The sequence below is a fragment of the Cydia splendana genome, chromosome 3 (genome assembly GCF_910591565.1).
Source record: "Cydia splendana chromosome 3, ilCydSple1.2, whole genome shotgun sequence".
Lineage (NCBI taxonomy): Eukaryota > Metazoa > Arthropoda > Insecta > Lepidoptera > Tortricidae > Cydia > Cydia splendana.
The window spans coordinates 10,120,613-10,141,773 of record NC_085962.1 but is presented as its reverse complement, the minus strand read 5'-3'; the positions used below and the strand labels follow the sequence as shown (position 1 = coordinate 10,141,773).

The window sequence follows — 21,161 nt, the reverse complement described above, 5'->3', positions numbered from 1 at the left end:
CTCGGAAAACATATAAAAACTCAAAAATGCATAAGACCTAGCTATGACCTAGCTAGATCGATTCTTCGCCCCCGAAAACCCCCATATAGCAAATTTTATCGAAATCGTTAGAGCCGTTTCCGAAATAGGAAATTCGTAACGAGTGGCGATAAATTAAAACACGACCGAAGGGAGTGTATTAAATCGACACGAGTTGCGAATTAGCCTTTCGCACGTGTTTTGTGCAACGTTTTACAGTACATATTATGGCCCTTTAACTTTTCGACGTAGGTATACGCACCTATTAGTGCTAGTTACCGCACTACGGCGGTAAATTAGCACCATGTGTACTGTAGGTACCTTAAGAAAATGCACGCTGAAAAGCTTTTACAAAGGCATTCACTTCAGGACTTTTTTCTTAGGCACTGCCGCTTAGCAATTGTTTCTTGGATCAAACTTGGTGCATTTAGCGCGCATGGCTAACGATCAACCCCTAGTTTTACATATAGAAAATTTCACACTAGTAATTTCCTAGTAGGTAATTAACACTTTACGACATTTACTTCAGAGCAGCCTGCATATTGTAACATACAGGTACGTGATTGTAACCTATTCCGACAACCCGTTGTTTGATAAAAGCATTGTTTCGCCTGTAGGTATTATTGTTCCAGAGATACTTGAACTCGTCGAAGGGGAGCGCGCCCCTCTGTTCGCACCTACTGCGCAAGTCCAAATAACCTCATTCAATCCACGCCTTGGGTCATCCACACGCATTTATGCATTGGACTATTCTCTTTATTACATACCCATTCTGTCCTGACGCACAAAATTCAAAATTTAGAATCAAACATCACAACTCCAGTGCCATTTAAAAGTGTTTTAAACTTTAATAATGAGTAAGTTACATGTAGAGAGGTAACAGTAACATTGGCCTATTTTCGAAGAATATGTGAGATCTGAACAAAAAGTGCATAGAGTGTGTATAAAATGGTAATTGACGCACAAGTACAGTCGCCCCCGGACGTGGATGTGCCTGACGAGAATGACCGCACAAACCACACGTGCAACAAAGTTAGGATTGTTAAGACATTAGACTTGCAGGTGACAATCATTTTAAACCTGGATAGTACAACAAAATTCCAACATTAGACAGTGTTGTGTAACTGTGATGTTTTTTTTAGGGAATTCTTTGGCAATGCGGCCTAAGAGAGATCTGCTTGGCTGCTCTTTGGCTTCCACTTGGTGCTTTAATATTTTGTTATGTGACAGCGTCTATATTCCAAGCAGATGATATTCATGAAACTCACTGTAGGGTAAGTTATACAATAATCAGTAGTCCACTTAAAAAAGTAGGTAGAAACAACTAAACAGTACGATCCTGAAATTTCATTTTCGCTTCATTACACTGACATGCCATTTATTAGATAGCTATGATAGGCGTGATGATAATCGCGACAGTTAACCTACATATGTATGTAGGTAAATAAAGCGGGGAAATTATTTGAATAATACATGTTATGTCTGACACATTTACCAGTGCTATGGATGAACAGCATAAGTGCAGCAGAACTTACTCTTACTTAGCTCTATGCAGATTATATAACCTGACACTTGCATATGCTATGTTATTATTTAATATAATGTAGGTAATACATTAAAAATAATGAGTACTTTTTTGAGTGCCTGAGATTAGTTACAGTGCAAATTTATATAAAATTTTAATCATAGGGGCCACTTATAGAGAGATATACATATATAAGAGAAAAAATAATTCAAACTCAAATAAAAGTGCTCACTGTGAGAATCTAATTCTTTGTTGTTTATAAATTAAGCCCGGGGACACTTAGCATCTTTCGAGCTTCGTCGTCTAGTAAACGCCCGCGCAGCGCCGACGCAATGTTATTTGAAAGTTATTTGAAATAAAAATAGGGATAAAATGACGATTATCCTTTATTAAAAATTTTGTGTTGTACATCATGTACCTACAGAACCCTTGGAATGCAACTCCGACTCGCACTTGCCTGGTTTTTGCTACTGAGGGTCCGTTGCACCAAATCGTCAGTCACCGTTGAAACTTTCGTTAAGTTTTATGTATGGAACCGAGTGACCCTAATCAGGATCAGTCAATCAATTTTGATGCATCAGGGCCATAATCTATCAAAAGTAGATTAATGTAATAACAACACTGTCTTACTACCCGGCGCTTGGATTTTAATTATATTTTCTTCATCTAACTTCCAGGTTTACAACGTAGTACCCTCAATAAGTGCGATTACCGGCATCAGCCCCCAGCGGTACGTGTGGAGAATATGCATAGCCTTCCACCTCGGACCGAGGCTTCTTATCGGCTCCCTCTATTATAACTACCATAAGCAGCGGAACGCGCATATTATTGAAGATAAGGTGAGCACAAGCACTAACTCCTGTACTGACAGTCCTCCAAAATATCATAAATACCTATCAAGTTAGGCTCTTCAGAGGGTCTACGCAAAAATCTAAATTTCTTTAATCTGCCACTCTATCTCTATCGATCTTGCATGTTCGAGCGATAGAGATGTAAATATACGAAGAATGAACGAAGTTGTTCGCGGTACGCCCTCTGATAATGGGATCCTAAAGCTGGCCATACACACTAGTTTTTCTAACCAGCTTAAGGCCTGTGCACACCGGCTTGCGTGTGCGTGACGTGAACGTGCGCGTGCGCTAATATGTTGGAGCCGCACACGCACACGTCACGCAAGCGGTGTGCCGTCTCTCATAAAGATCAGAGCCTCTACCACCAGTTTTAACATTGACATAACGCTCACGTCTACGTAATTTATTTTCTGTACATCTCGCTTGCACTATTGCTCGCATATGCGAGTACGAGCGAGATGCATAGAAAGTAAGTTACGTAGACGTGAGCATATATGTCAATGTCAAAACCGATGGTAGACGTACTGTATACTACAACGCCGCACGCGCACGTGCACGTCACGCACACGCAGTCGGTGTGCACAGGCCTTTAATGTGCAGTTGAACTGTACAGGCAAAACTGCACAGGCGTCCTACTGTGTATGGCCATCTTTAAGTGATCGAGGTAATTCTTCAAATGGTTATTTTATTTGTTACGGGCACATACATGCCTATAGTACCTTGACATGTCCCTCACCTTGACTCAAATATGTAATACAGACGTCCGATGTGCAAGTGGAACAAATCTCTTCGTGCGCCTCAGAGCAATTTTCAAATCAATTTTGACTAAACATAGGATAAGATGGTTACAGTTCGAAAATTTGGATATAGGTATGCATAAGCAATAAATAACACCCGCGAGGGGAAAAAATCAAAGTAGGTACCTATACCTACTATAAATATACCAAGTTACCTTTTGTTTTCAAGCCATCAAGCGCATGATCATTTATGGTTGGGTGTCTAAATATACGTAGGCCCGTAGGTATCTATAAAATGTTTTAGATCTTCTGAAACAGGGATGTTGCGAACATCCGCATCCGCATCCGCAACCGCGGAACTGCCGCATTATTTTCAATATCCGCATCTACATCCGCATCTGCATTAAATCGATACGGAGCTTATGCGGATGCGGATGTCGAACAAGTCGGTACAGAAACGTCTTAGCGGCGGCGTAAGTGCTAGGTAATTTCGTGAATTTCGTCATTACCTATAACGAAATCGTCTAGATCCAGAAAAGTCGGCCAAGTTACTGTTTATTAAATATAAGGCACCTATATTCTTGCTCAAATACTAAACGTTTCGTTTTTTTAAATAAAAAAATACAAAAAATGTAATATTTGACGTTTTTTAAGTACCTAAGCTTGACATCCGCATCCGCATCCGCGGATGGGAGCCTTTAAATATCCGCATCCGCGGATGTCAAAAAATCTGCATCCGCAACATTCCTGTTCTGAAACGCCAGCTAAAATTTAGTTCCCACCAAATTAGGAAACATATAATATTAATTTTCTTTATGGGGATATGGGAATAAGTAACATTTTTACTCGTAATTTCCACAGGTTAGATTGCAAGCGACGCAATTAGGAGAAGCCTGCTACTGGCTCAACTTGGTAGAGCTGTGCGCCCTCACCGGAGTCACATATGTTTCCAATAGGGAAAATTACTGTAAGTATGTATTCTAGAACACACCCGGAAACAACGTGTATACCGCCGCGTTTCCAGAAACGTAACTTTGTGACCAAAAAAAAAACAACCCGTCTCGTAGGCCGATTCTCGCCCCGGATCGCTCGCACGCTGATAGCTGTGCTCGAAATGCAGTTATCTGGGGAGTCGTGTTATTAGGCATTTCGCTCGCACTTTAATTAATGGTACCTACGCGTGAGATGCACTATAAGTCGAGTCATGAATGTCATGATCGTATTTTACAAGATCTTCAAATTGAACAAATTGTCTAATCAGAATTGGCCTCTCGTACTGATATAATTTTGGAAACGCTGTACCTAAACCACACCTCCACGAAATTAATTTTAGTAATGAATTTAATCCTTCTGTAGGTCCTGGGTTCGAATCCCTTGTACGTTTATCAGTTTAACACAAATATTTTGTCCCTGAGTTAATATATCCAAGACGCGGGGTCTTCAGAATTGGCGACAACTTAGCTACACCATAAATTAAGATCTATAGACTAAACTAAACGAACTATAGACGACTACAGTTTTTTGAGTACAGCTACTTGGATTTCACGGGCCTATAAATTCCGGTCTTTTGATAGGCTTGCGTGTGGGGATATAGATCCAACACGTAGAGGCTCCTTGGAGAGCTTTAATGTCATGTAGAACGCCGTATGTATTCATATTCTTTAATTAGGTACCGTGTATCTACATACACGCTGTTCCGAAGTATTAAATCGTAAATCAGTAATTTCCCCTTTAATAAATACTGTGGCGTTTGGAATGAGACTTTGTACATAGGTTAGAAATACCCTAATCGACACGTCCTATTCATATAATATATGTCCAGCTTAGAGGGTAGAGACACGTTATATATATTCATGGAAGGCTAGGCACTAACCTTTTGACCAACGTACTCTAAGATTATAAAATTATTATATTTCAGTTGTACACGAGAAGATATTCATAGTGTTCATGATAGCCGCGCTTCTGCACATGCTGTGCCGCGCGCGCGTCGGCAGCATAGCCAGCGACACCGTGGAGTCGCTGCGAACCAACAAGCTTGTGTGGACACTGTTCTACGTGGCCATAGCGGCCACCGTGGGGCTGATCGTGTTCTTCCTGAGGCACCGACTACTGTGCAGGCCTTTAGGTATGACGCTTTACTTAAATGTGGACACTGTTCTACGTGGCCATAGCGGCCACCGTGGGGCTGATCGTGTTCTTCCTGAGGCACCGACTACTGTGCAGGCCTTTAGGTATGACGCTTTACTTAAATGTGGACACTGTTCTACGTGGCCATAACGGCCACCGTGGGACTGATCGTGTTCTTCCTGAGGCACTGACTTCTGTAAAGGCCTTTAGGTATGACGCTTTACTTAAATGTGGACACTGTTCTACGTGGCCATAGCTGCCACCGTGGGGCTGATCATGTTCTTCCTGAGGCACCGACTTCTATGCAGGCCTTTAGGTATGACGCTTTACTTAAATGTGGACACTGTTCTACGTGGCCATAGCTGCCACCGTGGGGCTGATCGTGTTCTTCCTGAGACACCGACTTCTGTGCAGGCCTTTAGGTATGACGCTTTACTTAAATATAAGAGCACGAAACTAGGTCATCCTATCTATGAAAACGATACATATCAACAAATTGGATACTGTTCTACATGGCTACAGTCGCTACCGAGGGCGTTCCACCGTGTTTTTCTGAGGCACCTCAGTGTCTGTTCTGTGCAGACATTCATAATATTAGTCTGTCGTTTTACTTAAACACCAGGAAAATAGGAGGTTCAATACCTATAATTGTTCTTTAATAATACATATTAAATATTACCTCGCGAACAGGCGCGCAGGGCGCCGCGCGGGCAAGGTCCGGGGGACAGGGACGCCAGACCGAGGAGACAGAGTTAAAATGTCCTCGTTCTCTCATGCAAAACTTTAAAGCGTGGACGACGTGATATGACTTTCCTGTTTTAAATAATAAGTATGTTTTGCCCAACCCAATGCCACCCAAAAAGCTGCCTAATTAAATGTTACAAAATTTTTATTTCCAGCTTTCACCTATTTCTCAGTCTGCGAGTACATCCTGGCAACAGCCAACATGGCCTTTCACGCGTTAGTGGTGAGGGATTTGCCTCTTCATGAGGTACACGTGGTTTGCCCCACAAATCGGAAAGCGGACTAACAGAACAGTGCACCGCAGATCCACGTTGGGTGCCAAATGTTTTGCACCAGAACTCAACTCACCATGTGTGTTGCTTGTACACTAAGTGTACTCATATTAGTAGGTATGATAGCACTGTTATTGTATGCTGTCATGCTTGGCGAGGAAATGCTTGCGTTTACATGACTGCGCATGGGAAACTTTAGAGTGTAATTTTTATTTATTTATGACTGAATACTTTTGTGATGCAGTCAGCTTGTAATGCAGAGATATCTCTTCCAATGTCTCTCTTGTCGGTTTATAATAAAGTAGGTTTTTTTTGTACTTACTATGTAGTTATGTAGTAAGCCCCATGTGTACGTAAGTACCTATATGTAGGTACAATATACTTCAATTACAAGGTTTACAAAGATCTCTGCAGAGTACGCATGAGGTTGTAAATTTGGCATTAGGTATAATGCGGGAAAATTTTGAAGCAAAAGAAATAGTAATTAATATAATCATACTAGGTACTTGAGATTGTTTCACTATTACACAGCATAATGTAACACACTGACTTCTGTGCGGTTCTTTCTAATGTTAAAAACGAACGAACGAGAATTTTAGCTTCTCGGTCAATAGATTCTAGTTTACTAAATATAAAATAAAAAGATCACAAACAATAGTAACTTTCATCTGTACCTAATATTAAGAACTCTTGAGATTACCTAATAATCTTAACTTTTTCTTGTTTTATAACGAAAATTATGGTTTTGCCATTAGGTATAATTTTTGTATTTTATTTAAAGCAAAGTTTAGCAACATTAATTTCTTTAGCGTTTCGTCAACATATTAAACTTCCGCTGTTGAACATGTTTAAGTAAAACAGCTTTAGATAAGTTACCTACATATAGGAGCCAAATTACTAGTTATGAAGTAGGTAAACGATCTCATATTCACAAGAACAAGGAATATATTCTCAATTTGAAATACAATCTTACTGCTTTTTCACTAAGAACATATAGCCAAGTCAGTCAAATAAAAAATTGGCTGTTTCATACATTTTGGCTGGTCCATTTTCTGTGAGAGGGTAAATTTTATTCGCGGGTTCGGTGTTGGTCCCATCCATAGTAAAAGTTTCTCAGAATAATCCCAAAACCTCCCTGGCATCAGGAATGCAGTTATTTTTTAGCCACCGTGTATATCTGTGGCAGAACTGGCAGATAGGTAACATTTATATTTCGTCAGTCATCATTATCAGTCAGTGGCAGTTTTTGTTAATAATTCAAATCCACTAAAATATTGAATAACTTTATGTGCACCTAAAAACGAACCAAAGGTATTAAAGACTTGCCATATAAGATATTGTTTAAGGTTGAAAATTACAATGTAAGTTAAACTTAGTATTTAAGTCGTTAGAATATAATTAATTTATCATTTAGTTACATTTAGTAAATTATGTGAGTAAGCAGCGAAATAAATGTAACTATATTTTGTTTTGTTACTGGAATTAAGTTGTTATTTATTTAGTAAGGATTATATTTTAAGAAATGAGTGATATTAATAACTAATCAAATTTCATTTAAAAAACTTTACACAAAAGTTGAATGCGGCTCCTATTGTTGAACGTCAGCTAAGTATATTGAGAAACGCATTTCGTATGGTGCCTATAATGTGACCACTTGGACACCATTTTTTTTCAATAAAACAACTTTATTATTTTGAATTTAGATTTAATTTCCAATAATCATAAATTTTGAGATCTTGCCGTATAGCAGACAGCATTCGATTTGTTTTGTTTATGGCCTCTACAAACATCACCGATGATCGCGAATTGCACATTGCGGCATTTTATTTGATCGATCAACTGAATTAGTTGCTCCTTAGCTGGCAATTACTTCAAATCGCATGCTATTTGTTGCAACGTTTGTGGAAACCTTTATGCGCTATGAATTCAGACAGACATTTTATTTACTTTATATGTAAAATTATTTTAAAATGGCGCCGAATACATTCCGGCGGATTCTCATTCAGCCGCATTCAATCCGGCTAATCGTTAAAACGCCCCTGTTTTTGAAAACGGCTAGCCATAATGTAAAACGGCGGATTATACGATCTGACTACGACATTTATATAGGTATCAAACCAAATTCGATGATTTTTCCGAAAAAGTTAATTTCCCTGAGGTCTAAATCAGCTCTTAAGATCCTCTATCATTGGCCTTCGTTTGGTCCGTACCATTAGGTACTGAAAATGAAACCCTGCATACGTAGTATTCGTAGTACGTACACCATATACCTATTATAGGCTTTAAGCGTATTTTTTTTAAACGAATATAAAACTGCCTTATCAGTACCTTATGTAATCAGTAGAAATGAAGATAAATATTTATAACACGCATAGATTAAGATAAAATAAAATAATAATTCGTCTTGAGCGCAAATCCGTTTAATTTAACATTTTTATCAATCACGACTAGCGAAATGGGGAATCAAATTGTAAGATTCCAAAAAATTCAAGTACCTACTTAAGATAGTTAGTTGCTTTTTAACTTATAATTAGGGGCAATGTCCAAAACCACTTACCCCTCTTTCAATAGCTTATTAAAAGTTAAAATTATGCAGTGTCTCAAATTAATTTTCTATGTATTTAAATATAAACATAACTTTGTTATTTTAACAAAAACTGTTAATGTTTAAAAAAATTCAAATTAAGGGTATACATCTGCACTTATTTAGTTTTGTATGCATAAATATATTTAATATGCGAGCATCTACTAGGTACCCATTTTTTTATTATTAGCTATAAAAATCAGCAAAATAATTTGTATTTTTTTTTTTGGTAACGTTTCACTAATATGCTTAGTCCTGGCTGGTCTTATAGTATTACCATAGATACCTAGCAGCCTAGCACGTAACCTAGTTAGTATCCATGATAGAAATTAGGGATGTAACGATACATTATTTTGCCGATACGATACCGATACCGATTTTTCAAGTAAATAATACACACTCGATTTTTGAGAAGTGTGATAAACTGTAAAACAAATAAAGAAAAATGTCAAATAAAAATAAAAGAAAACATTTATTTAGGTAACCATCAAGCAATCAAAGCAAAAGTAAATCCAAATCAGTAATTATAGTTCACTTTAGGTAGAATTTTTTATGCATACAAAGTTTATACAAATTATTAGCAGCTTCGTTCGTTCCGCGCGCTTTTCAAACTGTGATATCGGCTGAATTTAAATCGGCGATGCAGATATGCCGATTATATCGGCCGATATATCGGGATCGGTATCGGTTTCGTTACATCCCTAATATAAATTTATAAAGTGCTACATAAATTAATATTCAGCAAAAATGTAAATCCAACCATGGCAACCAGTGACAAGAAAATGTTAATATTTTTACCGAGACCATTCTCAGTCGGCCTCAACGATCATTAAATAATTCACAGTTGTCATACTGGTTAAAACCAATTAAGGTAGTATATTGAAATACAACACCGCATAATGTTAACAAGATGCACTTAATTATTATACCTACATTAGAGTGTCATTTCGAAAGTTATATTGGATTAAACAGTTTTTATTATTATAATTATAAAAGTTACTAAGAATGTTAACTGTTATATTGATTAACATTGTTATTATTAGATAAGTAGTGTCACGACTGAATACATAATTATTATTTGATAAGTATTGTATCGAAGTATAAGTACCTAAATCATATTATAAGATTTCATTCATTAAATTATTATTCATCACGAGGATTTCATCTTTTATCTCATTATACCTCCTAATAAATGACTAACTACTAATACGTATCCAGCTTATTTATATTACATACATAATTGACGTTTTATTTAATTAATAGGACCTCACAATAATCAGCCCAGAAAATAATATGGGGCGAAAGGGAGATGAGTCACGACGCGGAAAATGTAGAAACTAGTTTAACATTTCTACAACTTACACAATTTGAGGGCTTATTTATTATACATAAGGCCAGCCGTCTCTAGACATGCCTGTCGGAATGTTTAGTAACATCAGAAAAATCATCAAACTAAAACGACAATATAAAACTAGCAATGGAGCTAATAACTAATTGTTTTTAATACGAAAGTTGCTAATTTGACAAGAGTAACAGCGCCACCTTGCGTTAGCATTCATAAATAAACCGCTGCCGCTAGATGGCACGCAGTGGCTTATTAAAGCGAAATAGAGAGACCCTCGCTCTCCGTCGTAACAAAGATGGCGGCGATCGGGAGCTAGGCAGCAGCAGGTATAAACTTCGTGTGTGTTAGTGTATACATGAACAAAATTTCACGTTTGACCACTCTGGACACGCACACAGGCGCAGAGATCGGGTGTGCGCGGGGCAAGGGGAGTAACGTCCGTGAAGTTGTGTCAGCATATGCGCAAACGAGGTGCGCATTCGTCGCGTGCGTTGTCGGGATTCTTTGTGCCATTCTTCGCATACCAATAAGAGTATATTCTTTAAATTTACTCTGAAATCGACATCTAATCAAAATTCGGCCCTTCAACTCATCTTCGCACACCATAATAGGTAAGTACAAATTATATTTAAGGTGGTGTTCATACAATTAACTCGATATTTTGGTGATTTTTATTCGGGAATGTCAACAATGCGATCGCGATCCTGCAATATTTTACATAGTTGTCGCGTTTGCTTCGCTTCGACTTCCGGTCGTTCGGGTGTCAGCATTTCGCGATGTAAACATTATCTAGGCTAGGTTCGGCTGCATTAGGCGCGTTCTCGGGAATGAAGTGTGCTCAAGGTGCTTTTGTGTTGTTAATTTCGCTTGAGTGTGCTTACTCGGATGGCGCAATTTTCGAAAGACGCGGTATGGTATCGTTCGCCCGCCGTACAGTTCAGTCGCGTTGGTGGCTGCATGCGATTTGACGTATTCCAATCTGCGCGTAGTGATGTCACTTGTGCTCTTATTTAATGAAATCTCAGGCGTTCTTCGCGTAATGTGCGAGTGAATTGTAAACATTGACAGTGATATTGTAACCCATGCAGTGATTTTTTTCAAAAGTGTAATGGACTGTTACTATTCGAAATTTTTCCCCAGGCGTGAGTATCCATTTCAATCTGTGAAAACAAACAAACAAAATTCTTCAAATATTTGAATAAATTCCTAGCATTGCCGGCGTGTTTGCATATTCTTGACTAAAATATAGTTATAAAATTTATTTTAGGGACAATATTCCGTTAAGTTTTGTCAATATATTGAGTCCATTTAAGAATACAGATTTCAGATTCCGTTTATTATATATAAATTAGTCGACAACTCATAGAAAAAATCAATTGCATTGACAATGTAGGAATTCAAAATTGTATTTGTAATCAAATCAGGTATGAGTCACTCGCAAATTACTAGAATTTTGGCTAGAAAATAATCCGATATTTATAAGGTTAATAAATTAGGCATTGTAAACAATTTTAATTTTTAAACATTGTAAATAATTTTAGCAGGTACTGTTAGTAAAGTAAACATTAATTACCTGTCAGTCAACCACGTCCTCATTTAGTTTCTCTTGTCTATTAGATCACATTAATTAAATTAGAGTGTTGATCAAATTTTAGTTTAAATGTAACACATTTGTATAACATTACCCTCGTATTTAAATAAAACCTGTACAAATGCTTAAATTAGTAAATATTACTTCAAATAATATTGCATAATTAGGTAATTAATAATTATACATCCAAATCCAAATAAAATCCAAATCCAAATAGCCGTAACACATTTTTAACATGTTTTAATAAACGGAGTTATTTAATTTATTTACCATATTGTATTTGGATCAAAAAAAGTCAAATTATTAAAACTACATTTATTATGTAGTAGGTACTCCACAATATCTTATCTATTATTAAGCTTTGGTATTTTTTCTTGATGGATCATTATCATTTCTTGACAGGCCATAAGTCAAAAACAAAAACTAAATTAATTAAATAAAGACATCATCATGAGATCTTGCTACAACGTTTCGCAGATGTTAATTTATCTTTGTAGGTATGTATGTATTTTTTGTATGCATAGTTTTCAAAAAAACATTGTGTGTAACACTACGGGAGCTATGAAAATTGTAAACTCGAGTTACCTATCTCTGCTCTCCACGCATCGTAGGTATTTCTTTTGACTCTTTTTAACAATTTTACCCATTTTATTGCACAATGTACTATGTATATAGGTATAGTATAGGTAAATAATATAAGAAAATACGAGTAAAATATAAGAAAAAACTGTATTGAGTGATGGGCATTATATAACTAATATTTACATTTTGATTTCTTATTAGACATTCTATTTTCTATCTTACGTAATTAATTTCACGAATTAAAAAAATATACAAATGGCGGACTTAATGCCAAATAAATGTCAAATGATTTTATGGTATGTAGGTATCTATATTATTACAACATACGGGGTGATGTTTATTTAGAAAATTAAAATTACAGATTTTTTAAGACTACACGAAGTTATTAGTTCAAATCACAATTATTTAAACCCCAATAAACTCTTAATTTACAAAAATAATTAAATCCCGGTTAACACTACGTAGGTATCTTGATAGGTATTTTGTCCTAGATTCCTCGTGTCTCGGGCTAGGCATATCGTATAATTCCAATGAAACTTCACTTACCGGTAAGTTCATTTCATTTTGACATTCAATGCCAAAATCATAAATCCATCCAGAATATTGAAAAATTCAATTTTTTTATTGCAATGTATATTTATTGTAACCAAAAGATCACAAAGTTAGAATAAAATGTAACTTATAACTAGCCAAAAACTAACTACAAAACTAACTAAAAACCATTTTTACCACCTATATTCTTCAAAAACCGATGATAAAGTTGCAATTTATCCACAAGAGTGGTAATACTGGTAATTTAATGCAAATTTTGAGTTATCTCCGGATGTTGGCTGGTAGAATAGACTTTTAATTGATGATTTTGAATAATAAATATTTAATAGAGTTCATTTCGATTTTATTTGAAATAAAATAAATAAATACATTTATTTCGAACATCATGCAGTCCATAACTAAATACAATAAATTTAATTAAACTAAATTTACTACATACATAAATAACAAAATTAGCCCAACAGCCCATCTATAATCCATGTGCAAGTGCATCAGCTTTCCATTTTATGACAATTGAACAATCTAAACTGTCAATAACAGTATTCAGAAGGCTGCTGGGGCTGTCCCGAACACGGCGCATCAGGGAGGCCACTCTCCTGCGCATTATGTAAAATTAAATATAGAGGTTATGTTCATATAATTATTTTTAATGGATAGTACGTTCTGTCACTTCTGTCAGCTAGCACAGCTATCAAAAGTGACAGATCACACCCATTACAAATTGATATCAAGAAATTACTATCGGAATAGACCTCCAGACTGTTGTTGTTGTTGTCCTAAGGCACCTCAGAGGTGCAAAGGACTTTCACAAGCTAGCGCCACACCTTTTCCTACAGTACCTTAGTAGACCTCATATGAATTGATGCGTTAGACAGAATAATACAATGCGTATAGTAAAAATAAGACAATATTTTGTATAACTTTACTTTGATTTTAGTTGAAATAACTATCTAATCTACATATTATTAGCTAGTGACGTATCAATTCAAAACAATACTTATCTTATTTTACATTCTTATGTGTATTCGCAAAACCTCAGAAACTCGGTCTCTTGGACTTGCAAGATTACTGTGTAATATAAATAGGTTAATAATAGCCTTATCTTGCCTTATTCACTGGCTTAGTCAAACAATCATCGCTATTAAAACAGGGGGCAACAAAAGGTGAGAACAGTTGTCTTCTTGACTAGACCCCTTAGGCTACTTAATTTTGAAAAAGCGTAATCTATAGCTAGGTAAGTTGCCTGTCAGTGGAGCATAGGCAAAGAGAATCTTACTGTTTTTTTCTTATGCTAATATTATAACTACAAAAAAAGATATGAGTAAAATTTTCTTTATCTACTGTTACTGACAATACTTTGCCAAACTATATCAAATCAGAAGTAAATTGCTTATTAAATTTAGTTTAGTTCCAATGGTATCGATGCGCTCAGTTGTTTAGAGTCGCGGAGAGCTTCAATTACAGTATCAGTCGGAGTTTCGTATAGGTGCCAAGAGTTATTTTGGTCAATACGGTTGATGTTTTTATTGCGGAGACGCCGGCGACTCGCAGCGACAAGCAATAAGACGTGTAAACTGCTGACACTTCAGGCCCTCACGCAGCGTCGTACCTAATGGCCGATTCGGAACGATTTATCACGTATTCTGTCTTAGGGAAATTGAATTTAGCGCCATTTGCCACTTCACTGATGGCTTTGTTCCTTAATTAAACTCTTCTATTACGTACACTCCTTCAGCTCTTAAAAAACAGACGCCGTTCATTCCTCTTTATATGCCTGTGTATTTTTAGTGCTTTTACTGAGAAAAAACTTTTTATTAAGACAGTGTACTGTGTAAGTTTTTTTTGCATCATTTCGGTAATTAATTACCTGTACTATGTAAATGAATAATCAAATTAAACAAATAATTATTGTGTATAATTGTAGGTAGTAGAAAATAAGTAATGCAGATCAAAGCTATGGAAATTTATGTCTTCATTTAATATTTTTATTATTAACCCTTTAACCGCCAGAGTCTGATATATAAGACATAACATATCCAGCTAATTTCGCCACAGTCTGATAAATAAGATAAAGATCTGATTTGGTTTTTACAGCCCATTTATTACTCCCGTAACTATGCCAACCTTACTCTGCGTGGTACAATTTCTGTCGGTGGAGACACGAGCACGCTCGATCAAAAATTGCTGGCGGTTAAAAGGTTAAAGCCTGACCAAGTGACCAGTAACATATGATCATTGTCAAGAGGGCGCTGTTATTCTCACGTATCTTAGGGTGACAGTTCAGTGTGGTATGAAATAATTAGTTCCAGTGAAAGTCCGCAACATGGCGCGTGATCATATATTCCTGGTCCGGCTTTAATACTCATTCATAATGAAATCGGTAAGTTGAAACCTGACCACCAGAGCAGTAATAAATTATCTTATTCAGACAATTCGCAGTGATGTGGTTTATTGACGAACTGTTGATGGCACTCCGGATGCTGTAATCGTAGAACTCTGCCCATTCGCTTACTTGACCGGCTCGTGTGACCGAGCTCAGCAAGAAACGACCATTCTATAATACACGTGCGACGCTATTCACTCCATATCATCTTTCACAATAAGAGATTCAAAGAAATGTCCATTGATATTGCTGACAATAATGCAGTTATTTTTTTGTACAAAGGTGACCGACTATTAATGATAGCAAATTATGAATCAGCTAGAGTACCTAGTACGTAACCACTGCTTATTACGGTAGGTATAAGACAAATAAATTTAAAAAAGCTTTAGCGGTATAGCTTTATTTGACGTTCCTAAGCGCATTGAATAAACTATTTTTTATCTTTATCTTTTATCTAAATAAATAATAAAAATAAACACAAATAATCTTTCATAATCGCTGTAGTTAGTCGAAGGCCTACAGTAAGAGGTTATCAAATAAGAAGTGTATGGGATTTTAATGGTACGGCAACGCGCATGTGATACTACTTCAGTTGCAACCGTCTATAGGCTGCGTAAACGCTTAGGTACTATAGAACAGCTGAGCTGAACATTTTTGATATTTATTCCGGTTGCATTTGCAACTATAATACTGCTTTTTGTGACCGGGGTCCGCTTCAAAATTCCATTTAAATTAATTTGTTGTTACAATGAAACTATTGAAAATCAAACTATTAAAATGACTATCAAATAATAGTACTCACGGCCTGATATTAATATGTAGTATCATTCAAATTGTTGAATACAATTATACAAAATAATCTTATTTTGATAGAAATATAATGGGTAAATCAGTTTGCCCTAACGAGCGAGGTATTGAATGACGACCACCGTGCGCGCGGTTACGCTACCTGCTCTTATTGACCTGCGGAAGGTTCACTCCCACTAATCCCTCGAACAACCTTCCCGACCACGAATCAGAGATACTCCGACTCCGAGTGGTACACTTTGCGGGATGCCTTTGATATCTAACAGCTAACTATGCAATTAGATTGATATAATTCATATAATAAAATAATAATACTACCTACTTACCTATTTATTTGATGACTGAAATTTTATATTAACATTTTAATGGTTTTTCAATCTTACAATATTTATTTATTATAATTTTTTTTGTCAGTATGCGTAATTTGGATAATGGATCGTTTGATATCTAAAATAAATGGAATTGAATTGAATCGAATAAATGTATAAAATATGTATACTAATTAATAATAGTTCATAAAAGTCTCCTAAAATAAGTGTTTTGTTTAAGACTTACCGACTGGGATTAACTTAAGTTTAGACAAAATCAATTTAGTAAGAACTCTTTTAAATGAACAAGAAATAAACGATTCTCATGACCGAATTTAAACTGTTGTGAGACATACCTACTAACATTGAATAATTTTACGGTTTAGACAACATGTCAACATGTCGCGCGAGTGACTAAAAACAAGTGAGTCTAAACCGTAAAATTATTCAATGATTCCACTGATTCTCATGACTTAGTGCCGAAAGCTGAGACATGACATTAAAAGGAAACTAGTAAGGGTGTCTACCCATACTCTATAGTATTTAAAGGAACTCTTGCATAGATTAAGTCCGGTGACTTTAATACACTGTTAATATCAATTCTTACTTTTCCACACTGTAATACAGATTAAAATAATGTTTATTTAATTACAAACAATAATATTATTTTCCCTTAGATTTTAATCTTTAAAATGCAATATTGTATAATAGTAATCACAATCAATCATAATTATAATAAATTTCTTTATTGAAATCATCATAAAAAAATTGCAGCTCTGGAGATGTTTGCGCCGTCTGTCCAGTAGCCTCGCTCTATTCTCGGATGCCTATTTGTGGATTACCTCTGGTGTGGAACCCTCGATATTATCTCGGCGAAATGAACCATACTTTCAATGCTATAAAGCTTAAATTTAATTATTCACGTACGCTACTTTCAACCTTCTAACGTCTGGAAGAGATGAATGAGAAAGGACCCTCTCGCCTCTTATTTATCTTAATTTTTCCCTCAAGAGAAGTGACAAACGGGGATTACGGCTGTGTGAAATCGGTTGTCATAATTGTCATCATTGTTCAACAATACATAGTAGCGATTACGCTTGCCTTAAACTAAATTGAAGTAAACATTAATTTCTCATTTGCAATTTAGAGAAAGAGAACAATACGAAAATTTTAAGCGCAGTTTCCAGTGAAAAATGTATAACGAGACTGCATGTCTCTCCATCGGCTGGCCAGCGCTTGTAGTTCAATCAGTGTTCAGTTGATTGCCTATCGACATTTTATATTTTGCGGCACACAAATGAAAATGTTTTTCTTTCATTTACAGTACAATCCCGTGCGGATGAATGCCAGGAAGATTTGAAGAACCATAAACATAATATTAAGTTAAATGATTTATTATAAAGAAATGCCTGCATGAAGTTAATATATTATGTAGGTAGGTATGTCTATTTCGCCATTGCCTAACTTATATCAATAAATATTTTTGTTATAAATTAAAGTATTAAGTACCTACTTGTTTGTTAGCCCTGATCCATAGCTATTTTACTACCAATTCAAATCACTTAGTCTTTATGATTTTTATGAAACATCAATACGTCTCCCGAGTTATTTAAACTGTTTAAAAATCCTTTTTTCGTGTATTTTCGTAAATAACATTTTGTGGCTGATGTAAACAAATCCATTTTTCTAAATCAAAAGAAATATTGATTTGCACCAAGTTTAAATATCGTATATTTATTTAATATTAGGAAATCATCGTAGGTCTATATCGCTTGCACCAGTTTAAGGCCACTCCGATTACTGAATAGGTACGTACATGGATATCACACGCTCAATTCCGTGCGAGTGAAATGCGAATTGACTGGCTTCGAGTTGGTAGGATAGCAATATATCGCAATCCTGAATACACCTAGGAATAATTTTCTCGATTGACTGCACTGTAGATACGTGTGTTGCAGGCAACATTCGATATGAAGCTCACTTTGAGTTCACTTGTTAAACTATCGTTATAGTTGGAATCGATAGTTCCCGCATCCGCGCGGACGGTCTTGGCGATTTAATTAAACCTGTTATTTGTACGTTTTATTTCGCAATTGGGCTCGTGCTCGCTTTGATTGTCTGTCGGCTTGTAAAACCACCTACGCTCCGCTTCATACCTGCTAACTGCGCTATTCGTAGTTTTCAACTCACTCCGACTTTGGTACAGTCGACTTCAAAGATATGTTTACATTGTTCGCCTTAATACAGAGCAGTAAGGTGCAAAAGTGTAAACATATATTTAATGTTGACTGTACAATAAACTTATCAAACGTTACAAATGTAACAGCATCGGCTGTAGACGCTGTAGTTGGTACTTTTCCAGTCGCAAAATAATTTAGTTGCTAATAATGTTTAATGCGAACTAATTTAGCATACATTATGCGCGGTAGATTTCCTAGAATCAATCTCAAAAATGAAGTAGAAAGGTAGTAGTTAGGTACTTATAATAATATTTTTAGCAAAAATAGATACTTAGCCTAGTTTTTGTTAGATGTATTTCATATTCATAGTAGCATAGGTATCATCATGTCTTATTGGAAAATATTTTATTAAAACGTAGTCTGCCTAACTACATAATGTATGTCTAACAAAAAACTAGAGGTCCCGAAAAATATCGTGTATATGTAACTACTTTACGGAACAAAGCTAGTCAACGGCGAAAGTTCGCGGAGAACAAAAAGTGTCAGTTTGCGAATTGCACTCCAGCTTTTAATAGAAACATCGCATTTAGAACGACAGATGTCGAAGCAAAGTAAGCGAACAATTAGAAGTTTTTGTCGCTCTTCATTAATTTAACAGCGGACAACGAAATAGCGATAGAAAAAGGCCCGGGATTTAATTAGATCGATGTAAAGCAGTAAATATCTTAAATTTAACTAAGTCCTTTTTTTAACAGGCCGACTGTTTATTTATTAAAAGTGTGTTGTTAAAGATCGGGGCCAAAATAATCTTTTATATCTTACAAAACCTGAAAGATGTGGAATGCGGTAATCTTATTATAAGCAAATTAAGAAAATATTAGTACCTAAATTGAATTAGATGGGATGATCAATTAATAAATTATGAGATTATGATGATAAAAACGTTCAATGTAGGGACTTAATTTTGTAATAATGTTACATACCTACACCAAAATATTCAATAAATAATAAATTGATTTCTCATTAATCACAAGTTATAATAGCATCCAATTTGACTATTATAATGGACAAAGCAGAAGCACGTTTGTTTTGACACCCTTAGGTAGCCGTAATTGATATTTCACAATCATAATTATATTTTATTTACTATATTTCGTTATGTCAAAGTCACCAAGTACGTAGATCAAATTTTAATTTCTGTTTCTAAATGTTCAGCTGCTTGGGTAAATTAACTACAATACCATGAAGCAGATCAAAATGATTTTACTAAATCGACACGTGCGTGCATTTCAATTGATTTCTTTTAAATTGTGTGTTTATTTTATTAGAAAAATAACTACCAACTACCTGTATTGACTTAGTATGAGCCACGTAGACAAGTAGGTAAATACATAATTTATTAAAACGGGTTTTTTTATCGCTTACTTGGGCTGCTAAAATAAGCTTTGTATAAACTTTTTAACTAGAGTAAGTATTTTGGTTGTTCCACGGCAAGAGTAACGCGACTCACAATTTTATATTAAAAACCTACAAATAATTTATTGTGCGAATGGGAACTAGTATTAACAAGCTACCGTCAAAAATATTTTTGTTGCACACTTTTATTGCCGGCTGTATTTTTTCACCTTTGCATGTATATCAAGTACCTACTCTTATAGATCGTTCAAATGAGTCTAAACACAATGTGTTAACGATTTTCCATCGAAGAGTTCCTTTGGCAACCTTCCGACTGCATCATCAGATCAGTTCTATGTTAGCATGGCACTACATTGTCATCGGAAATACGGAAGTATAGCAAATTTCAGCTTAATCAGACACCCGGAAGTGGTTCAAGTTTAAGTTACAATATTTGATGCACATAAATATACAAATATACGCAGTGAAGGTAAATAAAAGTGTGTAAAAATTATCATATGCTACATTGAGTGCGTCACAATCAGTCAGTCTTTGGCGTAAAATACGTTGTTTCTAATGCATATTATTGAATACCTATCAAATAATGTTTATGCTTACATACGCGGATGTCAAAAAATTACAACAAAGTACTAAAATTAATATAAATATGTCAATGTCGTGCTATATAAATATTTGTAAACAACAAAAACAAATTAATATTACACACAGGACAAAAAACAAGATATATATATAAATGGTGTATTAAATATAGCAACAAACTACATTTTTAAAATATTCATTGTTTTTTTTATGCTCCTTTCATTCATAATGCAAAATTGAATTTTAGAGATACCTTCTTAATTATATTAATAATAAATACTAAATACATGACATAAAAGCTCTCCAAGGGGCCTCTACGTGTTGGATCTGTGTCCCCACGCAAGCCTATCAAAAAGCCGGGATTATAGGCCCGTGATATCCAAGGAAATACTAATAAATAATAGAATTCAAATAAATAAAGAAAAATACTAAAACTAATGCATAAATATAGATGGTCAAGCAAATCTTGTCAGTAGAAAAAGGCGCGAAATTCAAATTTTCTAAGACACGATATCCCTTCGCGCCTACATTTTTCAAATTTGCCGCCTTTTTCTACTGAC

At 35.5% G+C, this 21,161-nt stretch overlaps 2 protein-coding genes across 3 annotated transcripts in view; both read left to right on the top strand.

The window, feature by feature from the left end:
• Nucleotides 1–641: 641 nt before the first annotated feature.
• On the top strand, nucleotides 642–6,890 carry LOC134806268 (post-GPI attachment to proteins factor 2-like). The gene is made up of 6 exons (XM_063779496.1): nucleotides 642–1,080; nucleotides 1,161–1,292; nucleotides 2,221–2,382; nucleotides 3,993–4,098; nucleotides 5,050–5,256; nucleotides 6,158–6,890. The coding sequence occupies exons 1-6, from the start codon at nucleotides 967–969 to the stop codon at nucleotides 6,286–6,288; spliced, it is 852 nt and encodes a 283-aa protein (XP_063635566.1). The 5' UTR covers nucleotides 642–966; the 3' UTR covers nucleotides 6,289–6,890.
• A 4,130-nt stretch (nucleotides 6,891–11,020) lies between these two features.
• The window catches only part of LOC134806505 (protein scalloped), a 65,363-nt gene continuing 55,222 nt past the window's right edge, over nucleotides 11,021–21,161 (top strand). The window contains exon 1 of one of the 2 annotated variants that reach the window (XM_063779786.1): nucleotides 11,021–11,345. The gene's annotated coding sequence lies outside the window, so the exon portion shown is untranslated. The remainder of the gene's footprint in view (nucleotides 11,346–21,161) is intronic. The other variant, XM_063779788.1, reaches the window with a different exon arrangement.

What these genes read in the sequence shown, in the direction of transcription:
- LOC134806268 (XM_063779496.1), top strand. Translation starts at nt 967, where the DNA reads ATGGTAATTGACGCACAAGTACAGTCGCCCCCGGACGTGGATGTGCCT. An exon ending in CGCATATTATTGAAGATAAG is followed by an intron (nt 2,383 to 3,992) that starts GTGAGCACAAGC and finishes TAATTTCCACAG; the next exon opens with GTTAGATTGCAAGCGACGCA. An exon ending in ACTACTGTGCAGGCCTTTAG is followed by an intron (nt 5,257 to 6,157) that starts GTATGACGCTTT and finishes TTTTATTTCCAG; the next exon opens with CTTTCACCTATTTCTCAGTC.